Genomic DNA, 13,602 nt, shown 5'->3' with positions numbered 1-13,602 from the left:
GTATGCCGTCGTGGACATCTTACGCACTGACCAAGGCCGTCATTTTGAACGGGAAATATGAACATTGTATCATTTCATTAAATTGTACGTCATCATGAGCTTTTACGCTAGGAGTTAAGACCTTCTCAAGCTTCCCCACACGCTGGGTTCCACGAGAGCCGTCTGCGCTCGGCAATCAGTCTCACTCACAGCACACTTCTGAATTCAGTTTGCCGTCCTGATTCCTACTGGGCATCAACCTTGGAGATGTAGGCTAGAAGAGAGGTTAGTAAAATGTCACCGATTTTTTGAGGGGAGACAAGAATGTCCTTACCAATGAGGTCGACAACACGGCGGGAGTAACCCCACTCGTTGTCGTACCAGGAGACGAGCTTGACGAAGTTGGAGTTGAGGGCGATACCGGCCTTGGCGTCGAAGATGGAGGAGTGGTCGTCACCGTTCAGGTCGGAGGAGACGATGTCGTCCTCAGTGTAGCCGAGGATGCCTATAGAAGGATTAGATGTCGAACCTCACGGTATCATTTTTTACGTAGGAACCCACCCTTGAGCTCGTTCTCGGAAGCATCCTTGATGGCCTTCTTGATCTCGTCGTAGCTGGTGGCCTTCTCGAGGCGGCAGGTCAAGTCGACAACGGAGACGTTGGAGGTGGGCACACGCATGGCCATACCAGTGAGCTTGCCGTTAAGGGTGGGGATGACCTTGCCGACAGCCTTGGCAGCACCGGTGGAGGAGGGGATGATGTTCTGGGCCGCAGTACGGCCACCACGCCAGTCCTTGCTGGAGGGGGCATCGACGACCTTCTGGGTAGCGGTGTAGGAGTGGACAGTGGTCATGAGACCCTCAACGATGCCGAACTTGTCGTTGATGACCTTGGCGAGGGGAGCAAGGCAGTTGGTGGTGCAAGAGGCGTTGGAGAGGACGTTGACATCCTTGGTGTAGGAGGTGTTGTTGACACCCATGACGAACATGGGGGCATCAGCGGAAGGAGCAGAGATGACGACCTTCTTGGCACCACCCTTCAAGTGAGCGGAGGCCTTCTCCTGGGTGGTGAAAACACCAGTGGACTCGACGATGTAGTCAGCGCCAGTGGTGCCCCAGGGGATGGCAGCGGGGTCACGCTCAGCGAAGAAGCGGATCTTCTTGCCGTTGACGATCAGACCCTCCTCGTAGGTCTCGATGGTGCCCTTGAACTGGCCGTGGGTGCTGTCGTACTTGAGCATGTAGGCCTATCGCAGATTCACTCCGTTAGCCACTTGCTTCTTGTTGATGATGTGTAGCAGACAATGTATGAGGCAGAACGTACAGCATAGTGGGTCTCGATGAAGGGGTCGTTGACAGCAACGACGTCAACCTCGCCGTGGTTGATGCTGTGCAGCCAAACATGTCAGTATAACGTTCTCGCAATGTCGATTAGACTCCATAGGTCCCAAACTAGGGCCATCGAGTGACGGTGAAAGACGGCACTCACGCGTTACGGAAGACCTGTACACCCATGTTAGTCTCTTACTACCCGGAAGCAGCAATGAGGGAAGAGCAACTTACGATACGTCCGATACGACCGAAGCCGTTGATACCGACCTAAATGGCATTGATGTGAGTATACAAGATCATCAGGCTGGTAGATAGCTGGAACCACGCCTGGTAAGTCATTGGCGTACCTTGGGAGCCATTGTGTAGATGTGTCTGTTCGGCGGGGTAATAGGTCAGTCAAAGCTTCGTGATGTAATGAGAGGGAGATGATGTGCAAGATGCAAAGCCAGATGGGAGGGGAAAGACTCACTTGAGGGTGAATTGGATGGAAAGAGGACAAATGTGATGAGGAGAGGATGGATGAAGAAGAAGAAGAAAGTAAAAGGGAGGAAGGAAAAGTTCAGCGGCGGGGGAGGGGAAGTAGAAAAAGGGTAGAGGGGGAGGGAACCTCAGGACTGACGCAACGACCAGGTCAGGCCTTCTACTGGGTCCTCCGCTCCTGGAGGAGGTACAGATGCCGCGCCCAGTCGAATGCGCACACCGGGGAGACAGACGGGGCAAAAGCTACCTGAGCTCTGCCACGGCATGAAGATGGGTCAATTGTCAGCTGGGATTCCCGGCTTGCGCCGCTCCCCAGTTCCCCAGCAGCCCTTTCCGGTTTCATACACCGGGCAAAGCAGGAGACTCACGATATTTGGATCTCCTGCTCCCCCTCGGCAGCTGCCGTACCGACCAATGAGCGTGGCCCCCCTCCGTCACGCCGGGTACTCACCCTTCACTATCTCGATTCTCGAGAATATTTTGCCAGTTCGTCGGGTTCAATTGATACCTTCTACCTAGGTTATACGGAACTCCAGCTCGGGACAACGGGTCTATCCCCCGGGTTTTTGTTACGATCCTACCCGTAGACTGCCGCGGAGGCGAGGAACCGGACGAGATGAGATGATGTAATAGAATCGGCCCATCCGTAGAGTCAAAATACCATAGTAGTATTTACTAGAGAGTCAGTTGTTATTATTATTATTATTCACTCCAGAAAATAACTGCTAACTACCTCTTTCAACCCAAAAAGAGGGGCAGTGCCGGCCTTGCCGCTTTCGGCCCGTGATCCCGGTGATGGAATAACGTTAGTCCTGTACCCCTCCATGTTGGAGTCGCGTGGCTGGACCCCAAAGGCGGTACCTTCGCCTTCCCCATTCTTATTATTCTGGCCCCTCTTGGGTCTCTCCCGTCACCCAAATCAATTCACCGGAGTCCTCACCGGTCATCACGCGCTTGATCATATTTTTTTCTCTCTCCTTTCTGGAGCGGGATGAGTGGGATGATGGCTCCAACGGTTCATCTCATTCGGCCGGGCGCGCGTCTAATTGCTTGAAAGCTACGGATCCATGGGGAGGGGGGGCACAATGCATGCATATTATTGCTGAGGGTACCCATGTCGGTGATGCTCTGTTCTCTTTCAAATACTCCAACCAAATGGACGAATCCGATATGTCAGATGCATGATAACGGATGCATGTGGCTTTGATTTGGGAATTAACTGGCTGGGACTTTTCTTTCTTTCCGGTACAATAACATCAGTGGTACCGTAGCATAACTATCTATGGCCGCCCAAAGGCCGCGCACCAAGGTTTGTCCCTACATACTACTAAGTATAATTCCACGCCACAACGGTGTGCTCGGATTTATTCAATTGGCGACATCCATGACTTGGGAGTGTAGCACAACTCCAAACGGCGCTGGTTTGACTCGGGTTTCATGATCATGCTGGCGTGTCAATGTCCAGGGTCGCGGAGACCGGGAGATGGTTCTAGTACTTTCTACATATTGCTGAAAAGTGGCCCCATCCAGCCTCCAGCCTTACATGGGGTAAATGCACCAGGTTACTTCAAGCAAGTGACACGGTGTGGCCACAGCCCGTATTGCTTAGAAATGCCTTCATTGTCTTCACCGGCCACCGATGTTGGTATGTCAGGAGACGCAAGCCGTGAGACAACAAAGCATCGGCAGGTACTTCGCCACTCATCATCATTTCCGCTCCTACCTGGTTGGGAAGCCATAGCGATCAGGGATTTCTAATTATCTATTCGCCCCCTGACTCATGCTGCGGGCATGGGAGAATATGGGACATGAGGTCACCACTGACGTGGTTCTATTATATTTGATAGTAAGCGGTCATTGCGAATGATATCGACAACATGCATAGTCGTAAAAGTCTCCCATCACAGCAGCCAAGAAAGCCAGTGTGAAGCCAGAAATGCGCAAATTCAAAGTGAATTCGCGCTCACTCCATTGAAACCACATCTATAAATACACAGGAGGCAAGGCCTAGCAATATCTCTCGCGCTCCTTCCCCAGAATCTGTCACCTTACTCCTCCTTGACACCACCCCTCCAGTTCTTCTCCGCGCTCTCCACGGAGGCCTTGTCGCTCTTGATCTGGCCCTGGTTCAGGAAGCTGTTGTTGGCCTTGAAGGGGCGCTGGAGATCACCGGTCGCGGGCTTGCCGAAGACGTGGATCTTGACCAGGTTCGACTCGAAGGCACCCTTGAGGGGGATGATGGACTGGATCAGGAGAGGGTTGGTGTACTTGAAGTAAAGGTGCATCACACCCATCATACCCACACCCATCAGCTGGCTCCTCATAAGCTGGCGCAGCTGTCCCTTGTCGTACTCCATGTTGGTCGTGGTGACCGGCTTGGGCTCCTCGCCGCTACCCATAGGGGCAGGCTCCACGTATTTCAGGGTAGTCAGATCTGATCGCAAAGTATTAGAGAACCGTAGCTTAATGAAAACAGAATGAAAAGCATACCATTCTTTTTGTTGATCTTCGACTGAGTGTACAGATACACTCCCAGAATGATCACGTTGGACAAGATGTACATGCCACGGACCAGCATCAGGACATCGGGGTCCTCGAAGGGAACCTTCTTCGCCAGCTGCATCATCACCACGATGATGGCCAGATTGGTACTGCAAGACAGGCGATATATCAGTCATTATTCCTCCGATAGCACCACGATATAGCAGACCATGGTCGTTCGACTCGCGTGCAAAATAACGCAGGAATCACTTACACTTGAGGAGACACCATCTTGCCGATAGTACTGAGACCAGGGAGCCTTGAGAAGTGAGGAGCGGCACACGATGATGTGAAACTGGGGAGGATGGGGAACGCGTGCGCAAGGACAGAAACTTCGAACTGCGGAACTGGAGCCCCGGGGAAGTCGGACAGCTGTCCAGATAGTGAGAATCACGTGATTGCTCTTGACCTCTCTTGGCTTAGCCGTATCAGTGTAAGGCGTAAGGGAAGATAGCGGCGATAAGCAAGTGATTAGCAGTTTTATTACCTGATTCGGCGGTTCAAGGTCTACTGCAGCCTCAGGCATACAGCCCCCCGGACAAGGCAAAAGGGCACAGATCACCTGGTTGCTTAGATAATCCGCTGAGCAACTATCATGGTCTGCACACTCTCCTGCCAACCTCTGTTATATCGCTACGAACGTGTGCAAACCCCCCACGTTACGGTTTAAGAGTCTCTATGTCCTCTCTCCGCCGATTAAACCTACTGGTGCAAGTATATTGATGCAATTATATTTGCTCACAAGTGTGGTATGTCTGGCATTTGGGGATTCGACTACTGAGTGACTCTACCCAGCAATGGCGTGGACGCTCAGCCCCAGCCCCATGCGCCCGATAAAGCCAGGCCTTCAGAGCTTTGGCTGAAATGCTTTCTCGGGATTATGACAAGATACAAGTACTCGAAGCTTGTACTTCGCTGCCTTTGCAACGGCGACCAACAACCACCTCGCCCGTTATGACATCTCCGTGGATGGAAGCTGAGCAGGTTTCCTAAAACGGACTAGCGCCACTCGACGGTCGACGCCCGTCTTTAGCGACCAGGATGGCTCTGACATTTCTGACTCCTTCATCCATCAACAACGCGCGTGCTTGTGCTGCATCGGATCGCACCAACATCCACCATCACGTTCTACCACTTCCAATACTCGACTGACGCGACATTTTCGCCCCTGCGGCCCCAAATCTCGACGCTTTTGCAAAATGCCTGGTGGAAAGGGAAAGTCTATCGGTGGAAAGGCCGGCTCCAAGGACTCTGCGGGGAAGAGCCAGAAGTCCCACAGCGCAAAGGCTGGTCTGCAGGTCCGTATTCGTCTTTTTTTTCTCCCTGCAGGCATATGACATTTGATCCATCCCTTGGCGTCTGGCGGCGACATACCACTGAAACCGTTACGGCGTGGGATTTTGCTTTTTGCCTCCTTTGCCCCTCGCGATCGCCTTTTCGTTCGCAAAAGCACGCGTATAGCTTTCTTTAATCAAACTTAATTCCTTCAAGAGCTATATCGCACCGGCTTGTTGCGGTTCAGGCGACTGGGTTGAGAGGGGTGGCGGTCACGATCCCTCCCGTATCCACCTTCACATCAAAGCTTCACTTCACACATTCAAGCCTATCTACTATCATCAGTCCCATTCGCTGACAGTATCTCTCAACCACAGTTCCCTTGCGGTCGTGTTAAGCGCTTTTTGAAGAACAACACCCAGAACAAGATGCGCGTTGGCGCCAAAGGTACGACCCTTTTATCTAAGCCTACAGAAGGCGCACCTTCCTTTGTCTTCTCTTTCAGCCATGCTGACAAATCCCGTTCGCAGCCGCCGTGTATGTCACCGCTGTTCTCGAATATCTGACTGCGGAAGTTCTCGAATTGGCCGGAAACGCTGCCAAGGATCTCAAAGTCAAGCGTATCACCCCGCGTCATCTGCAGCTCGCTATCCGTGGTGATGAGGAGTTGGATACCCTGATCCGCGCCACTATTGCCTTTGGAGGTGTTCTGCCGCGCATCAACCGCGCGCTCCTGCTGAAGGTGGAGCAAAAGAAGAAGAGCAAGACTGAGGCTTAAATGATGGTGGATACCCGACGAACTCCGGCGTTTGGTGATTGAATGATCGTTAAAGGGAAAAAAAGCTAGGAACGGGTTCTTTATTGTGATCATGATACTACTTCCAACCCCCCTCTGCAAAATCACGCCCGAACAGGGAGGCAAGGAAATCAGGTCACGTCCTTCTGACGAACACAAAAGCCCACCTTTTATTCTCGTGACGCTGCGAAGCTCGAGATGATTATTTCCAAGTTCTTCCTTGCTTCCCCCCATCTTTTATTTTACTATTATTATTTTATCTCCCCTGACAGCTTGATGTCTTTTGTGTGTATTCCGTGTTTCATGTCAAATTTTCCAAGGGCGCTGTAATGGGAAAAAGGGGATATGTTTCGGTAGTGGGAAAGTTATTATTTATTTATTTATTTATTTTCCATGACCTTTTCTTTTCTTATCATTTTTTACCCCTTTATGTTTTCTGTACTCTCTGTTTTCTCTAATATCAACGGGTCTGTACGAGTTTACCTTATTCACCGCCTTCCATTATCCTCTTTTACTTCCTTCTATATGTGACCCATTCATTAATTCATGCCCCTGCTGATACTCCAAAGAAATGGGTGGGGTGTGAACATGATAGGAGTCGTACTACATGTGTATGGTGTGAGTAGAAGATCTTAACTATCTTAGTGAACTGAATGAAATACTTGAACCAGCTTGTATGAATTGACACACTAGTACCACACATAGTACTACGTATATTCACGCCTGATATCATATCTAACACTTCGCGTTAGTAAGTACTAGTTGAGTTGATAAGTAGTTCCCGAGTGATCTACATACATATATTGAAACGCTACTTGTTACTAGTAGTAGTAGTAGTACTACTACTACTACTACTACTACTACTACTACTACTAATTGAACCGAAACACGGATGCGATTGAGCATTGGAAGTGAATGAATGAATGACGTCTCTATACCTAGTACTATATGCTATACTACAGTCTAGTAAGTCCCGAAGCGACCATGATGAAAACAACAACTGAACTGATCAATCAAGCTCTGTGAGGGTCTGAAGGAGAGAAAGAGGGATGGAGAGAGTCAACAATATATAAATACAGTAAACAACAGCTAGTAAGTTGAAGGGAGGTATGGCGATCTGAATGGCAAGGTAGATAAGGGAAGAGGGTGATGAGCCCACCTAATGGCAAGGGAAATATAATCCGGCCAGACCGCCGTCGGGAAAAGGGATAAATCACGAGACGTCATCAAGTCGGACAATATTGCAAGAGTTGTCATTTGTCCACCTAGATAGTTGCCCGGGCATTCTCATCCCTAGATAGATACCCACAGGCAAAACTCTCCCCCTCCAAGAAGCTGCAAAGAATGCAGAATATCCGCCCATTCGATTCGCCACTGTATCTCCCCTAACGCACGCCATGCAAGTCATCAAGTTTTTTTTTGAATTACACCTGCAGGTCAGGGAATTGAAAAATTGTAAAGAGAATGAATGACCCGTCCTCGGCCACAGCCACATTGCATACGATGTGGTATGCCGACAACGTTCCGTCAATTCCCCCACTCCCACTTATCACAGGGGCTCCATAAAAAAACACGATTAGAGGAGATGAGAGAACAAAAGCACATTGGACACGTCTGACAGAGAAATAAAAACATTAAATGATGCAAATTGCCCCATATACAAAGTGACAAACAAGTAGATAGAAGGAGATAAGTAAAAGGTTAAATGCAAATGCTGGTGAGTCATTTCTCTTGCCATGGGCACACAAAGACATCCGAATCCCGTTTTGTTGTCGTCCTTCGTAGCCATCCAGGTGTTGATGATTGGTTTTATATTGCTTTCCGCCGACACAATTTGTAGAAGGTAAAAAGTAAAGAGTAAAATGGAAAAAAAAAGTATAGATAAAAAAAAATGTTCCTGCATGCAAGGCGCCCGCGTCTCAAATAGTCCACAGCTTTCTTTTTGGGGAGGTCTTTATTTTCCGCGAAACAAGGAGAAAAGCATAAAAAGGTTGCGTTCAAACAGCGTGCCTGCTGGGCTGCCCCAAAATAACGTCTAAACTTGGCTAGATCAGAGAAATATTCTTTTGGTTCTCTCGGTTGAGTGTCATCTCGTCATCCCTCATCGAATCGTAAGCCAATAATCGCAGAACAGGATCAGGCCTCGTGATATAAGAGTCGTATGCATCTTGCGGCAAAGCAATCTAACAAGTTTCGTCGTCTTCGTCTTCCCATCAAAGTGTTTACTCCACAATAATCTCTACACCAGAGCTGGTGCGTAACTCGTCGCTTCCGCGCGATTGGTGTCCGTTCTGGCGTCGAAATCCTGGACCTTTCTCGGGCATCGGGCCTCTCGGCTGCCTAATGGGCATGCGCTCCTGTGACTGACCGTCAAATCCAACTCCGATGGATCGGTTACTACCGATGGGACCAGCGCTAGAGGGCTGACTTTCTGGCTGCTCCCAAGAGAACATACCCCGCAATCTCCTCGGGCTCGCATTCGGCCCACCAATTCCAGTGCCCAGAGAGAGGCTACTGAGGCTGTTAACCAACAGACTGTCGTCGCGCTGCATACCGAGGGAGGAACCGGAAGGCGCGGACGTAAGCGTAGGGGTGTTGGAAGTGCCGCTCGTGGCACCATCGTAATGTTGCAGGCGCGCACCGTTAGACTGCAGCGCTGCAGGGAAGCTGGCAGAAGAGGGGACGGGGGATGGCGTGTAGGAGCGTAGGTCTGCAAACGACTTGGCGGCTCGAAGGTTCTGCGTGTTGCCAAAGTTGCCAGGGGAGTCTAAGACTCCCAGGAAGCCAGCAGAAGGCTGACCGCGCAAAGTGTTAAAATGAGTGGGTCCGTCGTTGCGAGACTCACTGAAATCAATGGTTGCGGCGCGGTTCAGTCCACGACGAGCGGTCTCCGCTGGCTGGACAGCGGCAGGGATGGACGACAAGGGAGGGCTAACGTTGGTGCCAGGAGCGACCTTGAAAACATGCACCTGCCGCTGATCACCTGATCCCCGAGACGCATGGCCTAGGCCCATGTTGTGAGCAAGTGTATGAACGGTGCGGCGCTGGACAGGAGAAAGGTTGGACGGGAACACGAGGGTATCACGCGCCGTATCTTCCTTGAAGAGAAGTAGCTGCGAGTAGTACGAAAGCGTTGTGCTATCGTTCAAGTCGACCTCTGTAGATACGCGAGATGGGTTAGCGACTTGCAGAAAACAGCATAAGGGTGTGAGAAGCCACCTACCCAACTTTTGGCCACGCTGGGAGACGGGGGACGGGGAGGTAGCGGGAAGGTGCGAGGTGAGAGACGACATGGAACTCTGAGTCTGGAGCTGCGAGGTCGCCATGGGGCGATGCTGCTCTTCCAGCTGACCACGACGCTCGCGCTTCTCACGCTCAATCCGCTCCCGCTCCTGCAGCGGCAGCATCTTCTTGTATTCAACCCGCAGTTTCCGACCCTGGAGCTCGAAATGGTTGAGGACCTCGATGACGGTTGCGGTCTCTTCAGCAGAAGTGAAGTTGGCGAAAGCCAATCCCCGGAAGACGCCGTTGTCGAAGTGGTAGTTGAAGGCGTAAGGCAGCGGCAAGTTGAGCTCAGTCATGAGCTGCACCAGCTGCTCCTTCTTCACCGCAAAAGGAATGTTCTTGATGACAATGGCGGTGGGAATCAACTCGTCCTCCGCTTCCGACGGACCACCAGAGGCTTCCGGGCGCATCGCGCTGCTTTGGAGGGGACCGGGACCGAGGTTGGAGAAGGCGCTGGGGATGCCAGGCTGCTGATCAAGCCATGTCTACTCGTTCAGTCAGCAACGCCAATTCCATCAAATTCTTTCCATCCGTGCACGCAATTGAATACATACCGTTGGCAAGCCTGCCCTGCCAGTGCGCGAAGTTGTCTTGAGGCTGGTCGAAGCCGACCGAATGCCTCCGAGAGCTTGCGCATTGGCAAAGCCGTTGGGGTTCCAGGTCTGGGAGCCCGCCAGATCGTAGGCGTAGGAGTTGTTGTGCAGCGACGAGTTCAGGCGCTCCAGCCGACCGGTGTCGTAACGAGCCATGTCGTCATACAGGTTCACGGGCATAGGGCCATACGCGTCAAACTGACGAGAGGGTTGACGGTGCAGCGGCTGCTGGTGGCGTTGGGAGCCAGGAGAACGCGCCGCGGAGTTATCGTGGTACATGTCCTGGGCTTGTTGATAGCTCATGGCGGCGAAAAGATTGCAGAATCCCTAGAAGCAACCAAACCGAGGAATGTGGGCACTGAGATCCACCACACAACAAACCCTTTCAATAGATCGCAACTGTTGTGTCTGGCGAAACTACTCCAACATAGGAGCGACCGGACAGGCGCTGGACACTAGCGGAGAGGAGGATGTCAAACCACACGTGGTCGAGGGTGTTTGCAAGGTCGAGAAACTCGTAGCAAAATAGGGTCAACTTCCGAGGGGGAGGAGGGAGTGACCGATCGTTGAATGACTGCGGAGAGGAAAAGCGCGGTGGAAGCGACGAAAACCGGAAGAAAAACAAGCAAAATCGCTCACAGCTGCTGAAATAAATCTCTCGTGACTATTGGGTCATCAATGGCCGTCGTATCCTTTAGCATGAAAATGTTAGGAACTATTTTTTCTTTGTTTTTTATGCTTTTTCGTTTTATGTTTTGTCTTTCGCTTCTCGAGACCCTAGGGGCATCAGAAGAAGGCAGGGGAGGGAGAACTCGGGAAAAAGAAAATCGGGGTGCGGGAAAAATACGAGGTAGCAAGAGAAGGAAGAAATGGAAAATAAACGGAGCTTTAACACGGGAAGAGGAAGATAAGGGTGAAAAAAGGAAAACGAGCTGCCACTACCTGGGAAGGATAAGCAGTGCCCAAGGCTTTTTGACGGCCGAACAGAGAGAGAGAGAGAGAGAGAGGGAGGGAGGGAGAGAGGGAGGGAGAATTGGGAGGAGTGAGGGGGAAGGGAAGGAAAACGAGGAACGAGCAAGCAGCAGGAGGTGGTCCAGGAGGAGGAGGAACACCAAAGGAATCTCACTCTTTGGCTGCAGTTGCTGCTTATTGCTGCTGGTTGCTGCTGGGGGGGAGAAGGGAAGGGAAAGGGAAAGGGAAAGGCACGCCCGCCAAAACGGCACGCAGAAAGAAAAGCCGGCAACACCGCGACCGCTTAGTCGGGTCCGGTCTGGTCTGGTCTTTTTTTTTCTGCTCTTCCGCGAATCCACACCCCAAGGAAGGGAGAAAGAGGGAAAACAAAAAAGAAAAATTGAAATAAAATAGAAGAAAGATTGATGGGGATGGCTGAACGCACTCTGCTGCACTGCACTGGATAGATCGTGCGGGAAATGTGATGGAGAGAAAGCAACGAGAGAAGCGCGGCTTGCCCCCAAAGTCAGGAACACCCGGTCTGACTCCCTAATTCCAACAATAGATGAAACTGTCAGAAGGATGTTGGAGATGGTAGAAAGACAATAGCCAGCGAATGTTAAATAAGGGCCACCCTACCCGAAACGGATGTTGAATGGGTAAGTAGTAGGGGAATATGGGGGAGATGGGGGGGGAAAGAGGATGATCAACACAAATAGAGAGAACTGAAGACTGGTAGAACTTTTGGAAGGGAGGGGGGAACGAGAAACGAAACCACAGAAACCAAACACAACCAGAGAGAGACAGAGAGAGACAACCAAGGTGAGAGCGAATGGGATGAAGGGATTCCCGTAATCCAGAGTCAGATGGGGGACGGCACGGCGGACGGGGAAGATCGAAGGTATCCAGTGGGATGTCCTTCGCTAGTGGCTCTTACTTTTTTTTTTCTTTTCCTTTTCCCTTTTTTATCCTTCTTCGTCTCTGGTGCTGCAGCAGCTTTTCTTATTTTCCTTCAATTTGTTGTGCTGCTAGTAATTCTTCCCTTTTTTTTTTCCTAATCCTTGCTTTTCGTTGCTTTTTGTGTTTGGGTTCGGATCGGTGCTTTCTTTTTTGCTTCGATGGTGGTAGAACCTTGATCCTGATATCACCGGGTGATGAAGTCACTAAAAGACGGCCGTCGCTGATCGGAGATGTCTGCGCTTCGTTTGCCCGCCTTGACTCCTCTTTGAGCTATCTATGCCCGTTGCGCGTGTTTTCTGCACAGCTCGTTAAGTGGCGGGAGGCAAAAAGAAAGGAAAGAGGAAAGGGAAAAAAAGGCGAGTCCCGGTAGCGTTGGGAGTGGAAGAAGTGGGAACAAATTCAGAATGGAGAATCTGAGGCTTTGCCCAAAAGGGGAGTGTGATCCTGATTGGTCCAAACACACAGGCAGGTCGAATGAGTCCAACAGGAACAGGATGGATCAGGTGGAGGAGGAACAGGGCGAACAATAGAATGGAGGATGCGGATACAGATGCAAGAACAAGAATAAATAATGGGAAATAAGAAAAGATAACAAAAGAAGTAAATGTGAAAAAAAAAAAAAAAAAAAAAAAAAAAAAAAATAAAAAAAAAAAAAAAAAAAAAAGAGAGAAGAACAAAAAGCAATGCTAACTATTTGTCCAACCAAAAAAGCAGGAAGGTGGATCACCAGATGAATGAGAGAAATCCAATGGTGGTTAGTAAAGTTAGCAATGGAAGAAGCTGAAAAGTGTTGATTCAGATTGCTTGATGGTTCTTGTTCTTTTGGCTGCTGTGCATATACGGAGGGGGGCGAATGATATGACTCTTGGATAGGCAGCTGGTACTTGCCATGTACTTAAGTACCTCTACCGACAGCAGAGTGGCTGCCAGGTACCTATTCAGTATTAGTAGAAAGAATGGGGTACCTTTTCCTCTCTTCTGCCTCCCTCCGGCTGCACCGCCCATCCGGTACCTTCCTCGAGCACTAATTTACCATCTATCATTTCCCTTCGTTCTAACTAGCAGTATTACAGCCGTATTTTCCTCGTTCTCCGTTTCCCCCCTCCCTTTGCGATTTCCCCCCTGGACCCTCTGGTGTCGCTGGTTGCCAGAGAGAATGGAAGTACGAAGGCCCAGCTAATAGAAAATTGACTCAAAGGATACTTTTTCTCCATCACCTTCCTCCCTGCTTGCTTGCTTGCCTTGATCTGAAAATGACAACACCCCCCCCCCCCTGATCCTGATCTAGAGCAACTATCAGTATTTCATCATCATCATCATGTGCACTTCTCTAATTTTTCCTTCCTTTGGGGCGTTCTCTTTGTTCCAATTCTTTCGCCTTTTCCCCTGTCATCCCCAGGTTTGCTGATCC

The 13,602-nt window shown here is 50.4% G+C and overlaps 5 protein-coding genes across 5 annotated transcripts; 2 read left to right on the top strand and 3 right to left on the bottom strand.

Annotated features, from left to right (window-relative positions):
* Nucleotides 1-224: 224 nt before the first annotated feature.
* On the bottom strand, nucleotides 225-1,669 carry gpdA (glyceraldehyde 3-phosphate dehydrogenase GpdA; the record flags this gene model as incomplete). Its single annotated transcript, XM_025663716.1, has 7 exons — nucleotides 225-253; nucleotides 314-484; nucleotides 541-1,225; nucleotides 1,303-1,366; nucleotides 1,468-1,481; nucleotides 1,542-1,577; nucleotides 1,658-1,669. 7 exons carry the CDS (start codon nucleotides 1,667-1,669, stop codon nucleotides 225-227), a joined length of 1,011 nt encoding a protein of 336 aa, XP_025512110.1.
* Nucleotides 1,670-3,544: 1,875 nt separating this feature from the next.
* BO85DRAFT_428017 (PHO88 family protein) lies at nucleotides 3,545-4,652 on the bottom strand. The gene is made up of 3 exons (XM_025658190.1): nucleotides 4,546-4,652; nucleotides 4,281-4,441; nucleotides 3,545-4,224 (listed from the first exon to the last, which is right to left on the bottom strand). Exons 1-3 carry the CDS (start codon nucleotides 4,560-4,562, stop codon nucleotides 3,839-3,841), a joined length of 564 nt encoding a protein of 187 aa, XP_025512109.1. The 5' UTR covers nucleotides 4,563-4,652; the 3' UTR covers nucleotides 3,545-3,838.
* A 1,328-nt stretch (nucleotides 4,653-5,980) lies between these two features.
* Nucleotides 5,981-6,384, top strand: htz1 (histone H2AZ; the record flags this gene model as incomplete). The annotated part of the gene is made up of 2 exons (XM_025656344.1): nucleotides 5,981-6,053; nucleotides 6,137-6,384. Coding segments are annotated over 2 exons (321 nt in total), but the record flags the coding sequence as incomplete, so codon positions are not given.
* A 2,080-nt stretch (nucleotides 6,385-8,464) lies between these two features.
* Nucleotides 8,465-10,948, bottom strand: BO85DRAFT_140563 (putative R3H domain protein). Its single transcript, XM_025654070.1, has 3 exons — nucleotides 10,242-10,948; nucleotides 9,626-10,172; nucleotides 8,465-9,559 (listed from the first exon to the last, which is right to left on the bottom strand). The coding sequence occupies exons 1-3, from the start codon at nucleotides 10,581-10,583 to the stop codon at nucleotides 8,625-8,627; spliced, it is 1,824 nt and encodes a 607-aa protein (XP_025512107.1). The 5' UTR covers nucleotides 10,584-10,948; the 3' UTR covers nucleotides 8,465-8,624.
* BO85DRAFT_140580 (uncharacterized protein) lies at nucleotides 10,850-11,895 on the top strand. Its single transcript, XM_025654071.1, has one exon. It carries the CDS (start codon nucleotides 10,959-10,961, stop codon nucleotides 11,643-11,645), a length of 687 nt encoding a protein of 228 aa, XP_025512106.1. The 5' UTR covers nucleotides 10,850-10,958; the 3' UTR covers nucleotides 11,646-11,895.
* The last annotated feature ends 1,707 nt before the right edge of the window (nucleotides 11,896-13,602 follow it).

Source organism: Aspergillus piperis, assembly GCF_003184755.1.
Source record: "Aspergillus piperis CBS 112811 unplaced genomic scaffold BO85scaffold_20, whole genome shotgun sequence".
Lineage (NCBI taxonomy): Eukaryota > Fungi > Ascomycota > Eurotiomycetes > Eurotiales > Aspergillaceae > Aspergillus > Aspergillus piperis.
This window is presented reverse-complemented; position numbering and strand designations above follow the sequence as displayed.